The 26,906-nt window shown below is 37.8% G+C and overlaps 1 protein-coding gene across 3 annotated transcripts in view; it reads right to left on the reverse strand.

The window, feature by feature from the left end:
- The window catches only part of CCDC50 (coiled-coil domain containing 50), a 179,718-nt gene that overhangs the window by 73,372 nt on the left and 79,440 nt on the right, over positions 1-26,906 (reverse strand). For 2 of the 3 annotated variants that reach the window (XR_007723317.1, XR_007723318.1), the window contains exons 12-16: positions 17,883-18,001; positions 13,637-13,685; positions 7,018-7,189; positions 6,669-6,709; positions 3,325-3,365 (exon numbers count right to left, since the gene is read on the reverse strand). Coding sequence is in view for 1 of the 3 variants with exons in the window: in XM_050779266.1 (XP_050635223.1) it covers positions 17,898-18,001 (104 nt within the window). In the remaining 2 variants the exon portion in view is untranslated. Of the gene's footprint in view, positions 1-3,324; positions 3,366-6,668; positions 6,710-7,017; positions 7,190-13,636; positions 13,686-17,779; positions 18,002-26,906 lie in introns of those variants that run through there. The other variant, XM_050779266.1, reaches the window with a different exon arrangement.

Below are 26,906 nucleotides of genomic sequence, written 5' to 3' on the forward strand. Positions count from 1 at the left end.
CTAGGTGAACTTGGCCAGCTTCTTGGGAAATGTTGACTTAATGTGAAGAAACACCATATGTCTGAATATCTATCTCAGTATCAGGTACCTGATGTCAGAGGTTTTTACTACAAAAACAAACAAGGACAACAAAGTCATACAGTTACCCCAAAACCCTATTATCCCCACAGTGAGACATCCAAAGAAGAAATGGCTCTGCAAGGCGTACACAGAGGGCTGAATGTTTGTGTCCCTCAAAATTCATGTGTTAAAATCCTAGTTCCAACATGATATATTTACAGGTGGGGCCTTTAAGAATAATCAGGTCATGAGGGTGGAGCCCTCTTAAGTAGGATTAGTGCCCTTACAAAAGGGACCCTCTCACCTTCTTTCTGCCATGGGAGCCTACGATGAGAAGTCAACAGTCTACAAACGGGAGGAGGGCCCTCCAGGAGGGCCAGAACTCAACAATGCTGGCACCTTGATCTTGGCCTTCTAGCCTCCGGAACTGTGCGAAATCAATTTCTGTTGTTATAAGCTACCCAGTCCATGGTTATAGCAGCACGAGCTAACTAAGATAACACAGACCATCCCTCATGGGACAAAGGGCCTTCATTAAGCCCCAAATGTCTTTCAAGGACCTGGGAACCTACTGAGCCATCCTGCAGTCAGTCTCACAAAGGTTACTGCTACCTTTGCATCAGATTTGTTACTTCCTTAACAAAGGTCCACAAGACCAACTATTTTTTCTTACCTTTACTCAAAAGCAAAATATGTTTGCTATAACAATTCAAAAGGAAACATAGTTGTTTATAAAGCAAAACTAGGTTTCTCCCTTCTCCACTTTCTCTGGGGAAATCTTATATGAATTTTTTATACTCTTTTCTATGATATATATATCTAATATATAAAAATATAGATAGATACAATATGTATCTATATATATCTAATATAAATAATATATAGGATATTATGTTTTTAACATAAATTATGTCATAAACACACACACATATTGAAGTTTTTCCAGGTTCATTTGTTTCACTTTGTCTTTTTAAATCAATGCGTCAGTAGACATTTTCCACCTTATCTTTCTCCACCATCGCTCTTAGTTAATAACTTTCCTTTCATCCATAAGTTAGATAATCATGAGGGAACTTTCACAACAACCCTCCTACCAACTACTATGTTCAGATTCTCTGGCTTCTCTCCTGTTCCTATGGCTGCCAGGACACTGCCTTCTCCTGGTTTTCTTCCTTTACAGTGGTCACGCATTCTCAGTCTTGATTCTGGTTCCACTTCATATTCCCAAGCTCTGAACTGTAGAGTTCCCCAGGATTCATCCTTAGACCTCTTATTTTCTCAAGAGACAGTCAATCTCTAGTGATCTGATCCAGTTCTGTGGGTTTCAATGCCATATCTACACTGATGCTTCCAAGTCTCCATATGGAACCTCTTTCCTAAACTTCAGAGGAATGAGTCTATTTGCCCACATCAAACCTCCACTTGGAGGTCTAACAGGTCTCTCAAACTTACCATGTCTGATCTCCACTGCCCCCTCTCCCCACTTGTTACTGTTGTTTTCAACATAGTAGCATTAGAGTAAGTTTTACTATATGGTAATGCAGGAATTCTCCCATTGTTATTTATCAATATTTTCTTCAGGTTCTATTGAATAATCGTACAAGTGCTTACACTGGGCTTACAAAGATATAATTTTGAGCAAGTCACCTTCCCCTCTCTAGGACTCATTTGGAAAATCAGGTCAATAGTTTTCAGTTGTCTCACGGCAGTTCAGCTAGGTAGACTCTAGTTTTCACTTTCCTCGGTGTTCCTGGAGATTACTCTCACTTTAATTCAAGCTCTATTACATTTCATCCAGATTCCCGGATAGGTACGGGTGTGTGCGTGTGTGTGTGTGTGTGTGTGTGTGTAAAGGTTTATGGTCATGTACTTTGCCATACAGGTAGATGTAGATGTCCCCACATGTCTGAAGTAATTTGTGTATAAAATAAGAGGGTTCAGCTGATTTTTTGCGCCTTATTGTCTTTGCTAGAGCAGTGACAAGGGTATCACTTGGGAGATTAATAGAAATTTAGAACCCAGGCCCTCCTCCCAGACCTACAGGTGATTTACGTGTCCATTCAACACTGAAGTAGGCAGTGTTCCCTTATATTCCTGCAGCTTTGGCATTATAGGAGAAACCAATGATTAAGTTATCATAATTCTGGTTTTCCTTTTTTCTAAGTATCAGACTGAATTAAATTGGAAACATTCTCCAAGCTTTAAGAATTCCCTAAAGAATTTGAAAGAGGGTGAGGAAAAAAGCAGTAAAAAGGTGTTCTTGCAATTGTCCTGGCCTGTGATAAATACGGAGGTCTTTTTCTCTCTTCACTTGTATGTGACAAAGATTCTTTCCTTGGCCAAACTCTACTCAGGTTCCTATGAGCAATTTTCCAACAAGGCCTGACTTTTGGACTTCTGAGTTCATCTCTGCATGGTCCAATTTTAGCACAAATCCGGCTAAGTCAGTTTAGTGAAAGTCCTGCACCCTCGATATCTAATCAAATCCCTCATTTCCCATCCTGGATGTCTTATCACACTGGCTTGCCTTCAGCAAGGATCCTACTAAGTAGACTTAGCCGGAATACCACCCGGATCCTTGATGTTTCCTCTTAGCAGTTTTTCACCGAGCGACCCTCACTGTGCTCCTTGGCTATGAATTCCTACATTTCCTTTTTACATTCGGGGTCAAGCTCAATCTCTCTTTCCAATGCAAGACCCAATCTCAGTGGTCTTTACGTTTATCTTGATAGTCACCCCCCACCAGGCTTTAACAAAGTCTTTCTTACTGTCTTTAATAAGCATTAGAATAATTTTTTCTTTAATACATAATTATATTTGTTTTCTACCTGTTTGGGGCTTGTTTTTTTTTTTTTTTGTTTTTTCTTTTTTGTTGTTTTTTTGTTTTTTTGTTTTTCCTCTCATTTTTTCTCTATTCCATTAATTCTGAAAACAACTACTACCCTGCTCAAACATCTTCTCCGAGTCTTGCTTTCCCTTCAACCTGTTCAGGTACACATCATCTATTCCATATAAGGTTTTCTTCTAAGACTTTATCTGAAAATAAGTTCTCTGGCTTTAAAAAAACAAAACAAGAAATTTTTCATCTCTAACATTTTCATATTTTAGTATTAGTTATAAAATAAAAGATAAATTACAAAAGAAAAAATATAAATAGCCGACAAGTATATTTAAAAGATTAATCTTTCTAGTAATCAAGAAAATGTGTCTTAAAACAAGATAAGATTTTTAAGCTATCAAGTTGACATGGATTATGCAACATACCTGTGTTTCTCAGAGTTTGAGTATACAACATTATTCACACTCTGAAAAAAGAAATACATTTCACAAATATTTTTAAATACAGTCTTTAATCTTTTCATCATATTTCTAGGAGTTTATCATAAGGAAACATTTAAGAATGTAAACAAATATTTAGCTGGAGGGATAGTTATCAAAGTGCTGTCTTTATTAGGGGAGTAAAAAGAATTTGAAATGCCATAAGTATCAAATAAATGTAAATTAACTTCAGCTGTTTATGGTAAAATTGTAGTGGAACAATGCTTAGAGGGAATGGTATTTACAATATATCAATTTTAAAAGATGTGTTTCAAAATAATATGAATCCTATTTTAGTAAAATAAATATGCATATGTGAGTGTCCATGTACATCTGCCTGTGTGTGTGTTTGTGTGTGTTGCTTGAGAAAAACATAAATGAGTTATTTTTTGCATTGGAATTACAAAGTTTCTAATTTAGATTCAGTATTTGTGGTTTTTTTAAGTAGGGAAAAAAATAAGAAAAAAAAGTATTGTTAAATTTCAAAAGTACAGAGTCTTTCTCCCAAGACTGATGACGGAAGAGGAAAAAGTAAAACCCTAAGAAAGAGTTCAGCTTTCCTTTTTCAATTTTCGGTTCTTCACTGTTTTTAGATGAAAACTCCTAATTAGCAAATCACCTTTTGATAAGCAATGAGTGTCCTGGTGTGGCCAAAATGCAATTATTGAGGCAATTAATTAGTCATTGAACAAACGTATAACTACTTTTGTCCCTTAAATAGAAAGAACATATAGGGTGTTTGTCTCTTCAGGTTTTCTCTATACCTGACTTCTGTTCTCTTTCGCAGTTAATAATACTTTTTCCAGTGGCTTCATGACAAAGGTATATATATTTATCCAAACCACTCAGTCTGTCCATTTCTAGCAGCTACAGTAAAAATTCCAGTGTTAAAGCAGATGACAACTATTGATTAATGGTTGAGGAAAAAGCAATTTTTTTTCAATTGTTTTTCTCTGTCAGCAACTAAGAAAAACAAAATACTAGGGAAATTACTGAATTGCTGATTAAGCAATGTTAAAATAGACACTAATACTTTGCAAAGATGCAAATACATTACTTCTCATCTTAATCTCAAAACAAAATGTAATAAAGTGTAACAAATAATTTGCATAATATTTTCTAACTTTTAAAAAGTCATTTGAATAAATTATGAAAAAACAGATAAGCAAAAGAAAATATAAGTTAAAATCATCCGTGATCCCACTGCCATAGGACACTATCCTTAACATTTGTATATTTACTGTTGTAGTCTATTTTCTATACTAAAATAGATAGGTGTATATAACATATATAACTTGAATCATAGTAAGCCTGTTGCTTCATAAGATTCATTCCATTAAAAAATAAGTCATGAAGCTATTTTGTGGATTACTATCTTATAACAGAAATGTAATGGCAGCAGGATGATCCGCATGACAAGCTGATAAAAATTTATTTTCTTTTCCACTTTTTATTTTGAAATTTTAGACTCAGAATAGTTGCGGCAATAGCACAAAGAAATCCTAAAAGTCTTAAATTCCTGAATGTTAACATTTTACTGCATGTGTTCAGCATTCCCATGCATACTTTCTCTCTTTCCCTCTCATCTGACTCCTTCTCTCCACAGACGTATGTATACATGTGTACGTATATGTGTGTGTGTGTGTGTATAATACTTTCTAAAGAGAAAGCTGCAAACAGCATTACACTCTAAACACCTGAGTGTAATTTTCTAAAATGAAGGATGCTCTTTTACATAAACATTACAATTAATAAAATTAGTAAAATTACTTAACATTGATGCAATACTTCTTGTGATACACAGATCAAAGTTACAGAATAAATTCAAATTACTCCCATTTTTTCCATAATGCCTTTTATAGAGCAGGAATGTTCTTTTTCTTATCCAGAGCACAAGCAAGGATAACACATTGCATTAGTAAATCGGGTCAGAGCCAAATCATGGTGGACATTGAGATGTAGGTCTATTAAGAAGTTTCTACTTAATCTTATAAGAATAGAAGACATTGGAAGTTTTAAGCTCAGATTATCAAATTTTGTTTTGTTTTTTTTTAAAGGCATTTCTGTTGGCATTACAGAAAACGATTTGGAAGAACAAGACTGTTGTATACATTTCTGGAGCAGTATGACACAAGAGGACAAGGCACCAACTATACAGATGGAGAGGAGGGGAAAATAAGAGATGGATCAAAATGACGTGTGCAAAGGCAGCATCTGCTCCTCCATTCCAAAGTAGGAATTAAATAGTTTAAGTTTGTGATGGCAGACCTTTTCCTACCACTGGTATTCACTTATAAGGAAGACGACAAGAAAATTTCCTGCCTTCAACTTATGTTTGCAAAGAGTGTTTTAAGATTGAGTTTGTAACACATTGTGTATTTCTCAGTGAAAAAGGATAGTCCGGTTTAACAACTGTCCATTTCACATCTAAAAATCTGTTATACCATCACAGCCCCCTATTGTACGTCAAATTATGAAAGGCCTTGAATATCAGTCCCAAAAGGTCTTACTTTATCCAATAGCCAGCCTAATGTTAAAGATCATTCTTAGTTTTGCACTTAAATAAATGGATAGTGCTAAACTTCTGTCACTTAACAAGCTAAATTAAAGAATAATTAACAGCCTTATGAGTTAAAATGAAAACTGCACAATGTGTTTTACAATCCTATAAAACCTAACGAAATACATTCAATTAAAAAGTCTCATGTGAGAACGTAGGTTCTTAGGTTCATCATACAATTCAATCTGTACATCTTCCGGGAATTGAGTTAAAAATGCAGATTTTGATTCCATGGGTCTGGGGTGGGGTCTAAGATTTGTTATTTTAACATCCTGCCAGGGATTGTCCATGATGCTAGTTCCCAGACCACACTCTGAATAACAAGAATGTAGTAATCATTGATTGAGTCTCACTGGATAACACATTTTTACTTGGAGAGGGAGGTGGCACAGCAGGCTGGAAAGAGTACAAGGGTGGGAGTCAAGGATAAGTAATTCAAGAACTATCTCTGCCATGAATAAACTAGGTGACATGAGGCAGATCCTATGATCATTTTGGGCCTCAGTTTCCTCGATGTGTATATCTGTAATGGAAGAGTGAATTGGTTTTCTAGGACATAAGGATGTTTTTAGCAAACATTTAACAAAATTCAAACCTTAATGAGCAGACATGCTATGGCTGGTTTAATTGCAGTAAGTGTATTTATTTAAAAATATTCAATGTTTTCCTGCTGAGAGTGCATCTGAAATAATTACCATCTGATTATAAAGAAAATGGAAAACTAAATTACCTTCAAGAGAAAATGACCTCTTCTCTTCATAAAGTTGAAGGCTAAATGAAAGAACAAACAAAGATTGTAGCCAAAGAACCATAAATCAGGTGATTAAAATATTCCTTCTCATATCCAGAAATATATACCCTACTTTTCTTCCTTAGGCATGGCTTTTAGCTAAATACACTGTTTTTGAATTTGAAATGAAGCAGTTTTTCATTTCATTTAAACATGTGGCTCTCAACTGATGGGACGCAAAAGACAATTAAGTGTAGTCTATTGCAGAAGCATTCAGATTAATAGGGGCAGAGTGTTCTCAAGAAATCAATGGAGTCTAATCAGAACACCCAAATCCAAAAGTATATACCTTGTACATCGATGTTCATCAGGGATATGGGTCTAAAATTCTCTTTTCTTGTTGCATCTCTGCCAGGCTTTGGTATCAGGATGATGCTGGCCTCATAAAATGAGTTAGGGAGGATTCCCTCTTTTTCTATCGATTGGAATAGTTTCAGAAGGAATGGTACCAGTTGGAAGTCCTGGCCAGGGCAATCAGGCAGGATAAAGAAATAAAGGGTATTCAATTAGGAAAAGAAGAAGTTAAATTGTCCCTGTTTGCTGATGACATGATTGTATATTTATAAAACCCCATCGTCTCAGCCCGAAATCTCCTTAAGCTGATAAGAAACTTCAGCAAAGTCTCAGAATACAAAATCAATGTGCAAAAATCACAAGCATTCTTATACACCAATAACAGACAAACAGAGAGCCAAATCATGAGTGAACTCCCTTTCACAATTGCTTCAAAGAGAATAAAATACCTAGGAATCCAACTTACAAGGGATGTGAAGGACGTCTTCAAGGAGAACTACAAACTACTGCTCAGTCAAATAAAAGAGGACACAAACAAATGGAAGAACATTCTATGCTCATGGATAGGAAGAATCAATATCGTGAAAATGGCCATACTGCCCAGGGTAATTTATAGATTCAATGCCATCCCCATCAAGCTACCAACGACTTTCTTCACAGATTTGGAAAAAACTACTTTAAAGTTCATATGGAACCAAAAAAGAGCCCACATTGCCAAGACAATCCTAAGCCAAAAGAACAAAGCTGGAGGCATCACACTACCTGACTTCAAACTACACTACAAGGCTACAGTAATCAAAACAGCACGGTACTGGTACCAAAACAGAGATATAGAGCAATAGAACAGAACAGAGCCCTCAGAAATAATACCACACATCTACAACCATTGATCTTTGACAAACCTGACAAAAACAAGAAATGGGGAAAGGATTCCCTATTTAATAAATGGTGCTGGGAAAACTGGCTAGCCATATTTAGAAAGCTGAAACCGGATCCCTTCCTTACACCTTATACAAAAATTAATTCAAGATGGATTAAAGACTTAAATGTTAGGCCTAAAACCATAAAAACCCTAGAAGAAAACCTAGGTAATTCCATTTGGGACATAGGCATGGGCAAGGACTTCATGTCTAAAACACCAAAAGCAATAGCAACAAAAGCCAAAATTGACAAATGGAATCTAATTAAACTAAAGAGCTTCTGCACAGCAAAAGAAACTATCATCAGAGTGAACAGGCAACCTACAGAACGGGAGAAAATTTTTGCAATCTACTCATCTGACAAAGGGCTAATACACAGAAACTACAAGGAACTCCAACAAATTTACAAGAAACAAACAAACAACCCCATCAAAAAGTGGGCAAAGGATATGAACAGACACTTCTCAAAAGAAGACATTTATGCAGCCAACAGACACATGAAAAATGCTCATCATCACTGGCCATCAGAGAAATGCAAATCAAAACCACAATGAGATACCATCTCACACCAGTTAGAATGGCAATCATTAAAAAGTCAGGAAACAACAGGTGCTGGAGAGGATGTGGAGAAATAGGAACACTTTTACACTGTTGGTGGGACTGTAAACTAGTTCACATTATGGAAAACAGTGTGGCGATTCCTCAAGGATCTAGAACTAGAAATACCATTTGACTCAGCCATCCCATTACTGGGTATATACCCAAAGGATTATAAATCATGCTGCTATAAAGACACATGCACATGTATGTTTACTGTGGCACTATTCACAATAGCAAAGACTTGGAACCAACCCAAATTCTATCAATGATAGACTGGATTAAGAAAATGTGACATATATACACCATGCAATACTATGCAGCCATAAAAAAGGATAAGTTCATGTCCTTTGGAAGCTGGAAACCATTATCCTCAGCAAACTATCACCAGGACAAAAAAAAAAACAAACACCACATGTTCTCACTCATAGGTGGGAATTGAACAATGAGAACACTTGGACACAGGAAGGGGAACATCACACACCAGGGCCTGTCGTGGTGTGGGGAGAGGGGGGAGGGATAGTATTAGGAGATATAACTAATGTAAATGACGAGTTAATGGGTGCAGCACACCAACATGGCACATGTATACATACATAACAAACCTGCACGTTGTGCACATGTACCCTAGAACTTAAAGTATAATTAAAAAATAAAAAATAAACAAATTAAAAATTTTAAAAAAAATTTTTTTTAAGTATATACCTTGTACAAAACATTATTTCCTCATAATTTGTAAGTAGTCGTATTAGTCTGTTTTCACACTGCTGATAAAGACCTACCCGAGACTGGGCAGTTTATAAAAGAAACAGGTTTATTGAACTTACAGTTCCACGTGGCTAAGGAGGCCTCACAATCATGGCGGAAAGTGAAAAGTACCTCTCACATGGCGACAGACAAGAGAAGCAAGCTTCTGCAGGGCAGCTCCCATTTTTAAAACCGTCAGATCTCGTGAGACTTATTCACTATCACTAGAACAGCATGGGACCCGCCCGATTCAATCACCTCCCACCAGGTTCCTCATGCAACATGTGGGAATTGTGGGAGTTACAATGCAAAATGCGATTTGGGTGGGGACACAGCCAAACCGTATCAGTAGTAAACTAGATAGAATGGATTTTTAAAAAGTAAAGAAAGAGAAAAAGAGAGAGAAGGAAGGAGAGAGATGTATTATTTAACTTGGCAGAGACACAGTGAGCACATTCATTCACTTTCTCACAATCTTTGGGATCAGCTGTGTTTTTGAAGCAGCCCAGTATCCAGGGGTCACCTTTTGCCAGCTGCCTGGGTCCTGCTGCTTTTGATCACTTTCTCTGGCAGATGTGACGGGATTCTATTTGCCAGCTCGCTCCTTTGAGTCTGCTAACTCAGTACACACTGCTCTCATCTCACTAGCAGGGCTGCCTCTGGGTGAAAGCACTTACTCCTGCCAAAGGCGATCTCCCCTTGGAAGGGCAAGCCCCTGTCATCTCCTGACAGCCCAGACTCCCACGGCAGATGCAGCTCTCCCTCTGGTCCTGGTGTCAGATTCAAAGCCCTGACAAGCTTCCATCAGCAGAAGCTCCCTTTTAATTGCTATAGATCAAAAAGTGCTGAACATGTCAATCAAAATAGATAGAACAGGATAGAGGAAGAGAGGAAAGACTGGGCATTTACCAAGGTAACCCAGGCTTTCTTTATGCCACCTGGTCCTACCTGATTAATGGGCTGGTCATTTTCCCACCAATACCATAAACAAAAAGCAACCAATTTCAATGTCCGTACATTGACCCTTACTCTCATGTATTTTCTCTTTCCTATAATTTGTCCCTACAGCTACCTCATATTTCCATTAGGAGACACCCGCCAACACACACCCACACCTACAAGAGAGAAAGAGAGAGAGCCCTTAACTGCATTTCTTTTTTTAATTTTACATACTTGTTATTCCTTTGTTCCTTCCTATTGCATTCCTTCGACGTGGCAAAAAACGTGATTTTCACAGCTGGAAGTGGGCTTCACTAAACAGAGTCTAACAGTTGAGTAAACTAAGGCCAAGAGAATTGATCTGACTGATGCAAGGCTACACAGAAGCTTTACCTACTACCCCACTTCCTATTTAATGTACGCTTCTATTTCATGACTATGCTAGCTATATTTCAATAGCCTGATCTAAACGCTCCAGAGGCAATCACAGTGCTGGTGTGAAACCAAGCCCACTGTGCCACATTGGCCCTGCCACTCAATAGCTTCCTTCTCTGTACAGTGAGAACGTGCAGCCTTCCCTACCTCGCAGAGGAGTTGTGAGCACTGCAACTACTCTCTTGGTAATGCTATTCAGTCCAAACACAGTGAGTTCTAATTTATCGACTACTTTTTTTTCTTTTTTTCTTTTTTTAACTTTCATGTTAAGTTCAGGGGAACACGCGCAGGTTTATTATGTAGACAAATTCGTGTCATGGGGGTTTGTTGAACAGATTATTTCATTGCTCAGGTATTAAGTCTAGTACCCATTAGTTATCTGTCCTGATCCAGTCCCTCCTCCCACCCTCTACCCTCTGAAAGGCTCAGTGTATGTTTTTCCCCTCTATGTGCCCATGTGTTCTCATCATTTAGCTCACACATGCAATATCTGGTTTTCTGTTCCTGCGTTCGTTTTCTAAGGATATGGCCTCCAGTTCCATCCATATTCCTGTAAATGATATGATCTCATTCTCTTTTATGACTGCATAGTATTCCATGGTGTGTATGTACCACATTTTCTTTATCCTGTCTATCACTGATGGCCATTTAAGCTGATTCCATTTGCTATTGTAAATAGTACTGCAATAAACATATGTGTGCATGTGTCTTTAGAATAGAACAAATTGTATATTCCTTTGAGTATATACCCAGTTATGGGATTCTTGGGTCAAATGGCATTTCTGTTTTTAGGTCTTTTAGGAATTGCCACACTGTCTTCCACAATGGTTCAACTAATTTACACTCCCACCAGTAGTGTATAAGCATTCCTTTTTCTCCACAACCTCACCAGCATCTGTTACTTTTTGACTTTTTCATAGTCGTCATTCTGGCTAGTATGAGATGGCATCTCATCATGGTTTTGATTTGCATTTCTCTAATGTTCAGTGATTTTGAGCTTTTTTTATATGATTGTTAGCTGTATGTATGTCTTCTTTTGAAAAGTGTCTGTTCATGTCCTTTGCCTGCTTTTTAATGCGGTATTTTTTCCTTGTAAATGTTCCTTATAGATGTCAGTTCCTTATAGATGCTGGATATTAGACCTTTATTGGATGCATAGTTTGCAAACATTTTCTCCCATTCTGTAGGATGTCTGCTCACTCTGTCTATAGTTTATAGTTTCCTTAGCTGTGCAGAAGTGCTTAAATTCTATTTGTCAATTTTTGCTTTTGTTGCAATTGCTTGTGGCATCTTTGTCATGAAATCTTTGCCTGTTCCTATGCCCTGAATGGTATTACCTAGGCTGTCTTCCACGGTTTTTATAGTTTGCTGTTTTATATTTAAGTCTTTAATACATCTTGAGTTAGTTTTTGTATGTGGCATAAAGAAGAGGTCCAGTTTCAATCTTCTGCATGTGGCTAGCCAGTTATCTCAGCACCATTTATTGAATACGGAATCCTTTCCCCATTGTTTGTTTTTGTATCAACTATTTCTTAGGTAGAAATTAGTATTCAGAAGAAGTAAAACATTTATAGTTTACTCAACTTATTTAATGCATCTCAATAAGTTAGAGACCAACGATCTCCCAAAATTGAGGTTTTCGTGATTTTTTTTTTTTTTTTGGTGGATCAACAGATTGAAAAAATGTTATTTTCCAAAGTAAACAAGTTTCTAAAATTCTCACTTACTGCCACTTTTGTTTTATAAACTAAAAAAAAATACTTAAATTCTAAGTAGAATAAAGGGCATAATTTGAAAACCAAAAATAATCTTTCCCCAAACAAATACTACTTTTGATTCTGATGAGAAAATGCTGTCATGGACCAGCGTAACAAGCACTGGAGTTTGAAAGCCCTGTGTTTTTATCTCATCTATAATAAGAAAGGGGCATATTGCCAGAGACTGCGTGCAGCCCTCCTTCTTCCCATCTTCCCATATGTGCCAGAAAGAGGCAAAGCTCAGGGGCTTTGACTGAGATGACATTTTTCCAGGACTCTAAATGAAGCAGCTGTCAGTCACCGAAGACTTATCCAGTGTTCATCAAATCTGCACATAAATTTGATTTGTCAAAGTCAGTATCAAAAAAAAAAAAAAAATCATCAAACACAGACAACAAGCAAATCTAACAAAATGAACGCTGGAAAAACAGCAAGCTTTGCCCCTTATTGTAAAACTCACCTGTACTTCTGGTGATGTTCATAAAAATGGTGTATGAGAAAACAGACTGAAAGCTTAATAAAAGATCAATGTGAGCTGTGACTGCATGAACGGTGTTCAACTTTAGGAAGCAATAGCTTTAACTCAGTTTTGTGGCATTCAGACCATGCCTGGAGGTGAGATTTCAACAGGGATAAAGACAGACTAAAAAAGGCAAGAGGAGACAATCAGAAGTGCAAAGGCCCTGGGCTGTATCGTAAAAAGATACTGATGACCCCAGGGATGTCTATGTCAGAGTAGTAAAATTTCAGGAGCAACAGTCACTGTTTTCAGATGGCTGAAGAGCTGTCATGTAGAAGAGAAAATAGAACTGCCAGAGGCACATGAAGGTCAAAATGATTGGAAACCAAGTAAGATAGACTTATGCAGCATAAAGAAAAAGTCTAACTCTTACAGTTGCTTCCCTCTCCCCAGCCCCGCCAAAATGGAGTGATTTTCTTGAGCAGTGTTGAGTTCCTTACACTGGGAAGTAAGGAATATCCACACTGAGGAGTTATACCAGAAAAATCTAACAAAAAGAAAAGAGATGGTTCTATAGATTCCAGCTAACAGCTGGAAATCTGATAATTCTACCATATAATCTTGAACATCTCCCAGCTACTTTTTCAGTCTTGCTTTGCCCACAAGTGAGGCTATTATATATAATAAACTCAGAGCATCTTTGCAGTTTGAGCATGCTCTGGCTTTTATCAATAACCATATCTGGGTTTTTTCTCTTACCTTTGATTCTGCAGCTATCATTTATTGACTATTTTCCTTGAAAAGGGCGCTGTAAAATATTGAAGTATGTTATATTATTATTCCCATTTGAAAGATAGAGAAGCTAACTTTCAGAGCCCATACATAATTTGCCAAAGCCACACAGCTGGCAAGTCAAGGACATAATTCTAAACCCAAATCTGTCTGAAGCTCTTAAACCACATGGTGCATGGACTGAAAACATTTAAAATTTATTATCTTGAAAGGATTCTCATTTTGTCCTAGCAGTATTTGTTTTGTTGCCAAATCATATGCCTATAAAGTTACACAAATTCCTGATTACCCAAGGATTAACTTGGAGATCAGCACCATGAAACTGTTGCCCTTCCCTGATCTGTTTTCTTTGATATTAATACAAGCCTCCACGATAATTCCTCTTTTCATGTCCTGGGACTCACTGCCCATAAAAATGATACTTCCAACAACGTAGGATGACGTGTCTTTGGCCCCTCAACCATAGTTGCCTCTCTTTGCACTCCACCTCAGTTATTTACTATATGGGCTAAGACCTATACCATATCTAAAATATTTTCTTTCTGACTATAACAATTTATCCTTTACACTAACTCCCTTATTTCGTGATCCCTGAACTCTGATCTTGTGGTGATCTGATGGAAAACTGTTCCCTACTCTCCAAGAACGTTACTTCTTGCCCCCTGGCCTCATCCAAAGATCTCCTAGTGCTTTACCTTAACCTCTTTCTCTCCTCTGGCTCTAGACCTCCCTGTTACACATGCCCATCTAAACCCCAACAATGTATCACTCTCAACCATTCACATCTTCTGCTTCTACATAAGGGTTGCCCATGTGGCTGCTGAAACCAAGCAGCTGTGAAGATTGATGCCACAATAAATGAGCACAATCCAATCACAGCTGTTTTCTCAATCGACAGTGCTCAGCAATTCCTAGTCAGTCCCTTTTATTGTTTGCCTCAGCCCTTCCTCTAAACTGTCACCATTCTGCACAAGCTTCTAAATCTCACTGTTCTATTGTAGAACATAACTTGTCGTCGTATTTCACGTTCCTCAAACTTCCAACCTTGCCTCCTCGTTCTCAATACAGGAAATCCCCTTCTACCGCACGGAAGGCAAAAAACAAAGAAATCAAAAATAGAAATTCTATTTGTTTTCTACTAGCGCATCTATGTGCATCTGCATTCTTTTTTCCCTCATCTTCATATTATATATGACCTATGTATACTCTAATTTAATGTTGCACAGGCATACCACTGAGAGATTGCACATTGAGTTTCAGACCACTGCAATAAAAAAAATATCACAAATATTCCAGTTTCCCAGTGCACATAAAAGTTGTGTTTACACCTTAATATAATTTAAATGTGCAATAGCATTATGTCTAGAAAAACAATATACATACCTTAATTTAAAAATATTTTATTGCTAAAAACTGCTAAAGATCCTTCGGCACACTGCAAACTTTTTGCAGGTGGATGGTCTTGCCTTGATGTTGATGGCTGCTGACAGATTAGAGTGGTGGTTGTTAAAAGGTTGGGGTGGTTGTGGCAATTTCTTAAAATTAGACGACAATGAAATTTGCTGCATCAACTGACTTATTTTCATGAAAGATTTCTCTGTAGCATATGATGCTATTTGAGTTTTATCCACAATATAACTTTAAAAATTGGAGTTAGTGGTCTCAAACCACGCTGTTGCTTTACCCACTAAGTTTATATAATGTTTTCAATATTTTGTTTTGATTTTAATAGTGTTCACAGCATCTTCACCAGGAATAGATTCCATCTCAAGAAACCACTTTCTTTGCTCATCCAGAAGAAGCAACTTCTTATCCACTCAAGTTTGATCATCAGATTGCAGCAATTCAGTCACATATTCAGGCACCATCTCCAATTATAGTTATCTTGCTATTTCTACCACCTTGGCATTTATTTTCTCCACAGGAGTCTGGAACCCCTCCAAGTCATCCATGAGCATTAGAATCAACTTCTGAATTCCTGTTAATGTTGATATTTTAACCTCTTCCCATGAATCATGAATGTTCTTAATGGCATTGCAAATGTTGAATCCCTTCCAGAAGTTTTTCAATTTATTTTGCCCAGATCCAACAGAGGAATGACAATCTATGGCAGTTATGGCCTCACAATATGTATTTTTTAAATAATCAGACTTGAAAGTTCAAATTATTCCTTGGTCTATGGGCTGCAGAATGGATGTTGTGTTAGCAGGCATGAAAACAACATTAATATCCTGGTACATCTCTATCAAAGCTCTAGGGTGACTAGGTTCATCATCAATGAGCAATAATATTTTAAAAGGAATTTTTTTTCTGAACAGTTGGTCTCAACAGTGGGCTTAAAATATTCAGCAAACCATGCTGTAAGTAGATGTGCTGTCATCCAGGTTTCATTTTTCCATTTATAGAGCACAGGCAGAGTAGATTAGCATAAGTCTTAAGGATTCTCGGGTTTTTGGAAGGGTAAGTGCGCACTGACTTCGATTGAAAGTCACCAGCTGCATTAGCTTCTAACAAGAGAGTCAGCCAGTCCTTTGAAGCTTTAAGCCATGCATTAACTTCACTCCAGCTTTGAGAGTCCTAAATGGCATCTTCTTCCAATACAAGGCTAATTCATCCACATTGAAAATCTGTTGTTTGGTGTAGCCACTTTCATCAATTATCTTTGCTAGATCTTCTGGACAATTTGCTTCTGAAGCAGCTGACTTGCTGCTCCATCTTGCACTTTCATGTTATGGAGGTGGCTTTCTTCGTTAAACTTCATGAACCAACCTCTGCTAGCTTCAAACTTCCCTTGTGCAGCTTTCTCACCTCTCTCATAGTTCACAGAATTGAAGAGCATTAGGGCCTTCTTCTAGATTAGGCTTGGCTAAAGGAGACATTGTGGCTGGTTTGATCTTCTATCCAGAGAACTAAACCCTTCTCCCTATAAGCAATAAGGCTCTTTCACTTTATCCCTCATGTATTCACTGGAGTAGCACTTTTAATTTCCTTCAAAACCTTTTACATTCACAGCTTGGCTGTTTGGTGCAAGAAGCCTAGCTTTCAGCCTGTCTCAGCTTTTGACATACGTTCCTCACTGAACTTCGATCATTTCTAGCATTAGATTGAAAGTGTGAGATGCACAACTCTACCTTTCACTTGGGCACTTGCAGGCCATTGTAGGGTTATTAAATAGCCTAATTTCAATATTGTTGTATCTCACGGAATACTGAGGCCTGAGGAGAGGGAGAGAGAGAGGGGAATGGCTATTGGTAGAGCCATCAGAACACACACAATATTTATCTATTAAATTAACCATCTTATTTGGGCATAGTTGATGATGCCCCAAAACAATTACAATGGTGACATTCAGGATCACTGATTGCAAATCACCATAACAGATACAACAATAATGAAGAAGTCTGAAATACTGTTAGGAAAATGGTGCTGAGACTTGCTCAACGCAGGATTTCCACAAACCTTCAGTTTAAAAAAAAACAGTATCTTTGAAACGCAATGAGCTATGCCTATAAAAGGCCAGTTTCTTATATATGCACATATAGGTGTATATTAGGCAAATTTCTCATATATGTAAGGGCAATTTCTTATAGATACATATTTAGGTCTGTGTTTTATGTATATATAAAACGTATATGACTATATGTCTCTGGCTCCTCTATCAGGAATTTTATTGTCAATAACGTACTTTTATTATTTTTCTTTTTTTTTGAGGCAGAGTCTGGCTCTGTAACCCAGGCTGGAGTGCAGTGATGTGACCACAGTTCACTGCAGCCTCAACCTCCCAGGCTCAAGCGATCCTCCCACCTCAGCCAGTCAAGTAGCTGGGACTGCAGGCACACACCACCACGAGCGGCTACTTTTTGCAATAACGCACTTTCTTTTCTGTTTTCTTCAAACTCTTCTCTTAAAGCCTACTTGTCAATATTCTCAGATTTTCTACAGTTAGCATCTACTACTAGTATCTTTGAAACACAATGAGATATGCGTACTCATTGATAAAGTATTGCTTTTGTAAAGGTAGGATTTTTTTTTTTTCTTCTAACTGAATTAGTGCCTTGGTTTTCACATTCAGCCAATCCAGTAGACTCAGTCTGGGAGTGCTTCAAGGTTAATACTGTCTTGCCATCTCCGGGTGCCCTCTGCTGGCAAAATGAGAGTACAACATGTAAAGAAACAGTTCAGTCTGGTGAAGGTGACACCACTTCATACTTACCAATTACTGGGAAGTTTATAAAATGCCATTACTTTGGAAGGCCAAGGCGGGCGGATTATCTGAGGTCAGGAGTTTGTGACCCGTCTGGCCAACATGCTGAAACCCCGTCTCTACTAAAACTACAAAAAAAAAAAAAAAAAAAAAAATTAGCCGGGTGTGGTGGCACACGCCTGTAATCCCAGTTACTCAGGAGGCTGAGGCAGGAGAATCGCTTGAACCCAGGAAGCGCAGGTTGCAGTGATCCGACATCTCGCTATTGCATTCAAGCCTGGGTGACAACAGGGAAACTCCGTCTCAAAACAAACAAACAAACAAAACAAACACTTTCACTTCCGTAATTGTATAACACTAGTTAACATGTTTAAATGTTGCTCATTTAAGCTGACGTAGATAACAGGTGGACTGTCCAATATGGTAGTTACTAGTCACCTGAGCACTTGAAAAGTACTTAGTTCAAATTGAAAGTCTTGTAAATATACACCGTATTTGAAGAGCTACAGTGGCAAAAACAAATGTCAAATATATATAATTAATAATGTATTGATTATATGCTAAAATACTATTTTAGATATATTAAAATTTTCTCAACTCATAATTTTCTACCTTTTAAAATATAGTTACCAGAAAATTGTAAATCACATATATCTCTTGCATTGTTTTTCTACTTTACAATATGCTACATTCTGAAGTGATAGTATCAGGCAGAAACTTCAAAGTAGGTGGTTAAAAAATGGTTAGATGACACCTGAAATTCTCATCTAGATAGATGGTATAAAATCACTGGGAAAACAAAAATCTGAGAAAGATTTTATCAATTTTTTTGTATATTTTAAGATGGAGTCTTACACTGTCACCTGGGCTGGAGTGCAGTGGCACTCTCGGCTCACTGCAATCTCTGCCTCCTAGTTCAAGCAATTATCCTGCCTCAGCCTCCCAAGTAGCTGGGATTACAGGTGCCCACCACCACGCCTGGCTAATTTTGTGTATTTTTAGTAGAGACAGGGTTTCACCACGTTGGCCAGGTTGGTCTCAAACTCCTGACCTCAGGTGATCCACCCTCCTCGGCCTCCCAAAGTGCTAGATTACAGGTGTGAGCCACTGTGCCCAGCCAATTTCATCAATTTTTGGATCGATTTTAGAGAATCACTGATGTGTTAAGTGCCGAAAACCACCATCTCTCCTCAGAGTGGGGAGAGGGTAGGAAGCGCCTATGCCTTAATTCAGGCTTATATGAGGGGCATCAGCTGGACCACTGTGAGAGCTTGCCAAGAGGCCAGTCACATGGCCTGTGGGAACAAAATACAGGGGCTGTGACTAGGGGAAGTAATGTGGTTTGGGATCTGCATTTCCACTCAAATCTCATATTGAATTGTATTCCTCAGTGTTGGAGGGGAAGTCTGGTGGGAGGTGACCAGATCATGGGGGTGGATTTCTCATGAATGATTTAGTACCATACTCTTGATACTGTCCTCGCAATAGTGAGTGATTCTCCCCAGATCTGGTTGTTGCAAAGTGTGTGACACCTCCCCTCTTGCTCTCTTGCTCCTGCTTTCACCACATGATGTGGCTGCTTCCTCTTCGCCTTCCTCCATGATTACAAACTTCCTGAAGCCTCCCCAGAAGTAGCTGTCACTATGCTTCCTGCACAGTCCATAGAACCATGAGCCAATTAAATTTCTGGGTTTTGTTTTGTTTTGTTTTGTTTTTGAGATGGAGTCTCGCTCTGTCACCCAGGCTGGAGTACAGTGGTGTTATCTCAGCTCACTGCAACCTCCGTCTCCCAGTTTCAAGCGATTCTCCTGCCTCAGCCTCTCGGGTAGCTGGGACCACAGGCAGGCACCACCATGCCTGGCTAACTTTTTGTATTTTTAGTGGAGACAGGCTAGGCTGGCTAGGCTGGTCTCGAACTCCCGACCTCAGGTTATCTGCCTCCCTTGGCCTCCCAAAGTGCTGGGACTACAGGTGTGAGCCACTGCCACCATACTAAACTTCTGTTCTTTATAAATAACCCAGTCTCAGGTATTTCTTTATAACAATGTGAGAATGGCCTAATACAGGGAGTAACTGCATTTTCAAACTTTGTCAGGGTGCAGAATGCTTCTTCCTCCAGGATAGGTGTGGGCTTTTTGTGTTCTTTATAGCTATGTGTGTGGTTTATCTTCTCAAAGAGGACCACCTAGAGGGTAACAGGATTGACAGTAGGTAGAAACTGGAGGTGGGCCACTGAATGCTGAGTGCAAAAGATTCTGGGAATTCAAGATGAATGATCCCCGGGGATAGGGGAGGAGAGGAGAGGGTACATGTAGACATGCCGTTTGACACTTATAGACAGACATGCCATTTGACACTCACAATCCTGGTGAGGCGGTCCCTTTTCTCCATCCCCTTCCTTAGTAAAAACTACAAAGAAAAATGAGGGACCTTCTTTGCAAATCTCTGAACCCAAACAGGTCTGCAAACACAAACTATAAATAACTGATAGATTAAAAACACTAGCTATTTTCAGATGATCTCCTCTGATCCCTATTTCATCCCTTGCCCCTTCCTAATACTCATTAATTTATTCATCAGGTCTTGAGTAAGGCTCTGCTCAGTAAATTGGAATTCCAAGAACGTCAGAGTCGGAGAACGCCTTAGGAGTCCTCTTTTCTTTCCATCCCCAGAGTTATCGATGATTTTTGAGCTCTCTGTGTCAGGCATTACAGTAGGCAACAGGGACAAAAGGTTGTATTTGGTGAGAAATCGCTATCTCCAGTGTAGTCTGATTGTACCTTGAGGAAATTCTCATATTAAAAAGACTTTGTATCTACTCATAGAATTATAAAACAGCCTGTGTGTTTGGAGAAAGTGGGTTTAGAATGGTTGGAGCACAATATGGCAGATAACTTGCAACTTCCTGAGCAGCTCAATCTAGATAAGCTTTGACTGTTACCAAAGTTCATTTGTTCAGTTTCTCAAATATTCCAGGTGAAGTTTTTACTTTTACAAAATGTTTCTATTTTTCTCCAGTAATATTCTTTTATTATTACTATTATTATTATTATTATTGAGATAGAGTTTCACTCTTGTCACCCAGGCTGGAGTGCAATGGTGTGATCTCAGCTCACTGCAACCTCTGCCTCCCTGGGTTCAAGCGATTCTCCTGCCTCAGCCTCCCATGTAGCTGGGATTAAAAGCATGCACCACCACTCCCAGCCTATTTTTTGCATTTTTAGTAGAGAGGGGTTTCACCATATTGGCCAGGCTGGTCTCGAACTTCTGAACTCAAGTGATCTGCTGGCCTTGGCCTCCCAAAGTGCTGTGATTACAGGCATAAGCCACCACTCCTGGCCGTAACATTCTTCATTAAAGATTACTTTTTCTGATATTTATCATGGCTTTCTTTTGGTTAGTTTCCATGATCTTTTTTTTTTTTGTCCTTTACTTTCATTCTTTGTCATATATTTTAAATATTTTTTATAAAGTTGCATATAGTTTTATCAGCCTGACAATCTTGTCTTTCAATTGAAACATTTAGTTCACAAACATTTAACAACTGAAATATTTGGGTTTGAGTCTACCATCTAACTACTATTTCTTCCATTTTTTCTTAAGTTCTTTTCAACCCAATTATATTTTATTATTTCATTTCCTTCACTATTAACTTCAGAGTGCAGGACAGTTGTCCAGATGGCCTTGGACCAATCCAGTTCTCTCCTTTCTCTTGCTTGTAGTTCTCAAGAATAACTGTAGAATGTGGTGGAAATGCAGCATCCTGAGATATGGGGGGCCTGGCCATAAGAGCCTGGGCTCTGTTCAGTCTTCCCAGAGAAACAGGATGTCTTTCAGTGCCTTAGCACTGAATCACAGTGAAACACAGTGTCTCTGGGTATAAAACTCTGGGTGAGCTTCTTTCCAGGTTCCCTCAGCTGTGCTGCGAGTTAGACCCACACAGATGAGACTCCATCTGTCCAAGGCCGTTTTCCTGATTTTTGGGGGACTGGCTTGTGAAGAATCCTAGGCTACTGTTGTCCTTCAATGCCTGTCGGTAAGTAATAAACCACTTCATGTAACTTGTGTATGAGTGTGTTGTCTCACCAGAGTCAGGTGACAAGAGTGAATCTGCTTCACAGGTAGTTTTATATTCTTTTACTACTCTTTTTACAGTTATAATAATGATTATATCAGTCACACCTGACATATTAAAGTCTAATACTATTTTACTTCTTCCAAGATACTGAAGAAACTATGCCTTGCTAGCCACCATGTTTTCTTAGACAGAAAGAGTAAAAATAATCTGGGAATTTGTTAAAAATGAAAAACAGTTAACGCATGCTGGGCTTAATACCTAGGTGATGGGTTGATAGGTGGAACAAACCACTTCGGCACACATTTACCTATGTAACAAACCTGTACATCCTGCACATGTACCCCAGAACTAAAAATAAAAATTTAACTTTTTTTAAAGGATAAAAAAGTCTATATATTAAGTACAATGTACACTGCTTGGGTGACAGATGCACTGAAATCTCAGAATTCACCACTAAAGAACTTATCCATGTAACCAGCAACCACCTGTACCCCCAAAACCATTGAAATTTTTAAAAGAAATAGAAAAAATATGCAAAATCCTCATCCCCACCCCAGACCTATTAATCAGAATCTTTTTACTTTTTCATAATTTATATATCATTTTCATGTATTTACATTTTTAACCCATGCAATATTGTTTAAACAGTCAATATTCATTAATATTTACCACTATACACTTTTTATTTATACTTATTCATTTTTGCATGTCTGACCTTGCTATTGTGTGCCCACTGTTTCTAGGCCTTTTCAATGGACAAACACAGTTGAAGATTTTTTTTAAATATGTGGATGTGTCTATTGAGAGACAGAGAGATGAGAGACAGACACGGAGGGAAGGATGGAGGGAGAGAGGGGGAGAGAGAGGCAGGGGGAGGGGAGGGAGGGGGAGAGAGAGAGAGGGAGACAGAGACATAAGGTCATTTTAAATAGTTCATTTCTGTATGAGTGTTAACCAGTTGTATACAATTAAGTTCATGTCTTTCATTTTACACTAACTTTTAAAGTTTGCTTTGTATTTGTAAAATTTTGTTTCATGATTACTTGAAATACCTAATTCTCATATCAAATCTACAAAATAAGGAAATATTCCATTATATCTAGATTCTACATCTCCCATGCACACATATTTCCTCCCTTCCTATAGCAAACTCAAAAATTTTGTTACTCCCTTTTCCTTAATATAAGCAAATATGCACACATAATGGCATGATCCCCCAACCTCCCTTTTCCAGATACATGATGAGAAACTTTCATGTTTTCTCCACCTTTCTTTTCTCATTTAAAAATATATCCTGTAGATCACTTTATGGCTGAGATCTTCTTCATTTGAAAGCTAAACAGTGTTCCACAATGTATTAATAACAATTATTTCATTAAAAGTATTAAGATAAATTTTCTAACAATCAACAAGATAAGTCAATTTCCTTAATGAATCAGCAAAAGGGCCAAGTAGGCAGTCTCAAACCCCTTGCCCCCCACCAATCTCAATCACACACACACAAATCAAAAAACAAGCAGAAACTTTCAGAACCAACATTGTCAGAACTCCAGAAAACAATCAAAGGCTTACAGCAACCTAGTGAACATGGAATCAAGGAAAAGCTAATTTATAAATGGTTGAAAAGCCTTCTGGCATTTTATTTGCTCATGCCCCACACTCTCCTGACTCAGCAACACTCTTGAAGAAAGCAATCCACATTCCCAGTATGGCATCCTGGTCCCTAATACCAAAGGAAGTATAGCAAACCTTATATGCAAATTATCATACAGGCCTATTCTAACCTGACAGGGTGATCAGAAAGAGTCATGTAAGGTGCTTATCTTAGTGGGTCTAACTGAAAAAATCATCAAGGCCAGAAACGCGGTGGGCATTATTTGAAAACACTTCAAAGTGGATAAGCAACCCACTGACATCTAAGACAAGAGATTAAAGTTGAGACCTACAACAAACAGAACAAGGCTTAAGAGAGAAACCTGGAAAGAGAGTTTCTTAGCAATCAAAGGTACCCATATTTATGGGGAATTTAGAATGCCATACATATGCCAAGGGCAACAATCATGCTCAACAAAGACCTCAAAAGATCTTAAGTTTCACCTTGGGTGAATCTCTTGTCTCAATGAAAATAGAGCTAAGTGTTCAAGAAGGGAAGGGTCCTAGAAAACAGCCAATCTGCAAAGCCTGAAAGAGGTACTTTTTTGCCTCCTGACACTGGCCCCACCTTTGATGTTCAAGGAAATCTCTGTCAAACACAAGACTAAAAAAAAAAAAAAAAAAAAAAAACTATATGTGACAAGCAATATAGTCTCTGCCAAAATAGTTTGGAAAAGTCACTCGACAATGGACTACTACAACCTTCAACAATAAAAATAGAAAGAAAATGCAAACCCCAGGGAAGTGTGAGCATCTAATTTCCAAGGTTATCATATTCAAATGTCCAGTTTTCAACAAAAATCACAAGATATATAAAGAAACAGAAAAATATGGCCTACTTAAAGGAACAAAATAAATGAACAGACGCTATCCTTGGGAAAGTCCAGATAGTGGACTTACTCTAGTAAGTCTTTGTCTACAAAGACTTTAAAACAATTGTCTTAAATATGAAAGATATGAATCTACACATCCAAGAATCTCAACAAATCCCAACTAAGATAAACTCAGACACTCACATTGAGGCACATTATAATCAAACTCTCAAAAATCAAAAAATATCGAAAGCAGCAACACGAAACAACTCCCCTTGTACAAGGGAGCCTCATTAGGATTAACAGCCAATTCCCCTGTCAGAAACTGAAAACTAAAAGCATGTGGAACAACATCTTTAAAGCACTGAATGAAAAAGACTGAAAACCAAAATCTCTGTATCAGGCAAAAATGAGGGAGAAATTAGGCGATTCCAAGGTAAACAAAAACCGAGGGAGTCTGTTACCACTAGACATGTCTTGAAAGAAATACTAAGGTAGACCTTCAGGTTGAAATGAAAGGACACTGGTAATAACTCAAAACTGTGTGAAGAGACAAAGGGCTCTGATAAATGTAACTACATGAGTGAATGTAAAATCCAGCACTACAGTATTCTTAATTTGTAACTCTACTTTTTGTGTCCTACAGCAGCATTCCCAAACCTTTTTGGCACCAGGGACCGGTTTTGTGTAAGGCAATTTTTCCACAGAGCGGGGGGGGGATAATTTTAGGATGAAACTGCTCCACCCTAGATCATCAGGCATTAGATTCTTATAAAGAGCATACAACTTAGATCTCTCGCATGCCCAGTTCGTGATAGGGTTCACACTGTTAAGAATCTAATGCCACCACTGATCTGACAGTAGGTGAAGCTCAGGAGTTAATGCTCACTCGCCTACCAATCACCCCTTGCTGTGCAGCCCAATTCCAAATGGGCCATGGACCAGTACCAAGGGTTGGGGATCCCCACCCTACATTATTTAAAAAACAAAAACATAAAAATAATTATAAATCTATACTATCGGGCATAAAATGTATAAAGATATAATATGTCACCACAGCAATATAAAGAGAACAAAGTTTTTTTTAAATTATACTTTAAGTTCTAGGGTGCATGTGCACAATGTGCAGGTTTGCTATGTATGTATACACGTGCCATGTTGGTGTGCTGCACCAACTCATCGTTTACATTAGGTATTTCTCCTAATGCTATCCCTCCCCCTCCCCACATGCCACAACAGGCCCCAGTGTGTGAAGTTCCTCACCCTGTGTCCAAGTGTAAAGAGAACAAAGCTTTTGTATGCTATTGAAGTTGATGTCAATTCAAACTAGACTGTTATAAATTTATTATGATAAATGTAATCCCCATTGTAGTCACCAAGATAATATTTAAAAAAATAAAAGAAACTGAAAAACGAAGCAAAACAATTCATTTAAAAATATCAACTAAACACAAAAGAAAACAATAATAGAGGAAATGAGGAACGGAATAAAAGGCATTATCCATATGGAAGACAGACAGGCAGAAGTCCTTCTTTAACAAAAGTTACTTCAATTGTCAATGGATTAATATTCATTAATGAAAAGGCAGTGTTTGCAGAATGGATTTTTTAAAAATTATTCAATTATATTCTGTCTACAAGAGACTCACTTTAAATCTAAAGACACAAATAGGTTAAAGTGAAAGGAAGCAAAAGGATATTCCATGCTAATGGTAATCAAGAGACCTGGGATAGCTATACTAGTACCAGGCAAAATTGACTTCATGTCTAAAACAATTACAAAAAATAAATAAAGACATTATATATTGATAAAAAAGTGAATTCATCAAGAAAGTACAAAAAGTATAAGCATATATTGCACCAAACATAGCTTTAAAATATATAAAGCAAACACTGACAGAATTGAAGGGAAAAATAGTTTTACAATAATAGTTGGAGGCTCCAATATACCACTTTTATTAATGAGAACATCTAAACAGATGACCAATAAAGACGCAGAGGATTTGAATAACACTATAAATCCATTAAACCTAACAAACATATATAGAACACTCCACCCATCAACAGCACAACACACATTCTTCTCAAGTGCATATGGAACACTGTCCAGAACAGACTATGTTAGACCACAAAATAACTCTTAATAAATTTAATAAAATCAAAATCAAAGTATCTTCTTTGATCACAATTTAATGAAATTAGAAGTCAATATAATGAATATGGAAAAACTACAAATGTGTGAAAATTAACACGTCCCTATAAAACCAATGGGATGAAGAAAAAAAATCAAAAGGTAAACCAGGAAATAGAAAATAATAAAGATAAACACACACTCACACACACAATATCAAAACTTATAGGATGAAGCAAAGGCAATACTCAGAGGGAAACTTATAACTGTATATACCCATATAAAGAGAAAAATCTCCAACCATTAACCTAACTTTATACTTTGAGGAAACAGGAAAAAACTAGAAGGGGGGAAAGATC

The sequence above is a fragment of the Macaca thibetana genome, chromosome 2 (genome assembly GCF_024542745.1).
Source record: "Macaca thibetana thibetana isolate TM-01 chromosome 2, ASM2454274v1, whole genome shotgun sequence".
In the NCBI taxonomy this organism is placed as follows: Eukaryota; Metazoa; Chordata; class Mammalia; order Primates; family Cercopithecidae; genus Macaca; species Macaca thibetana.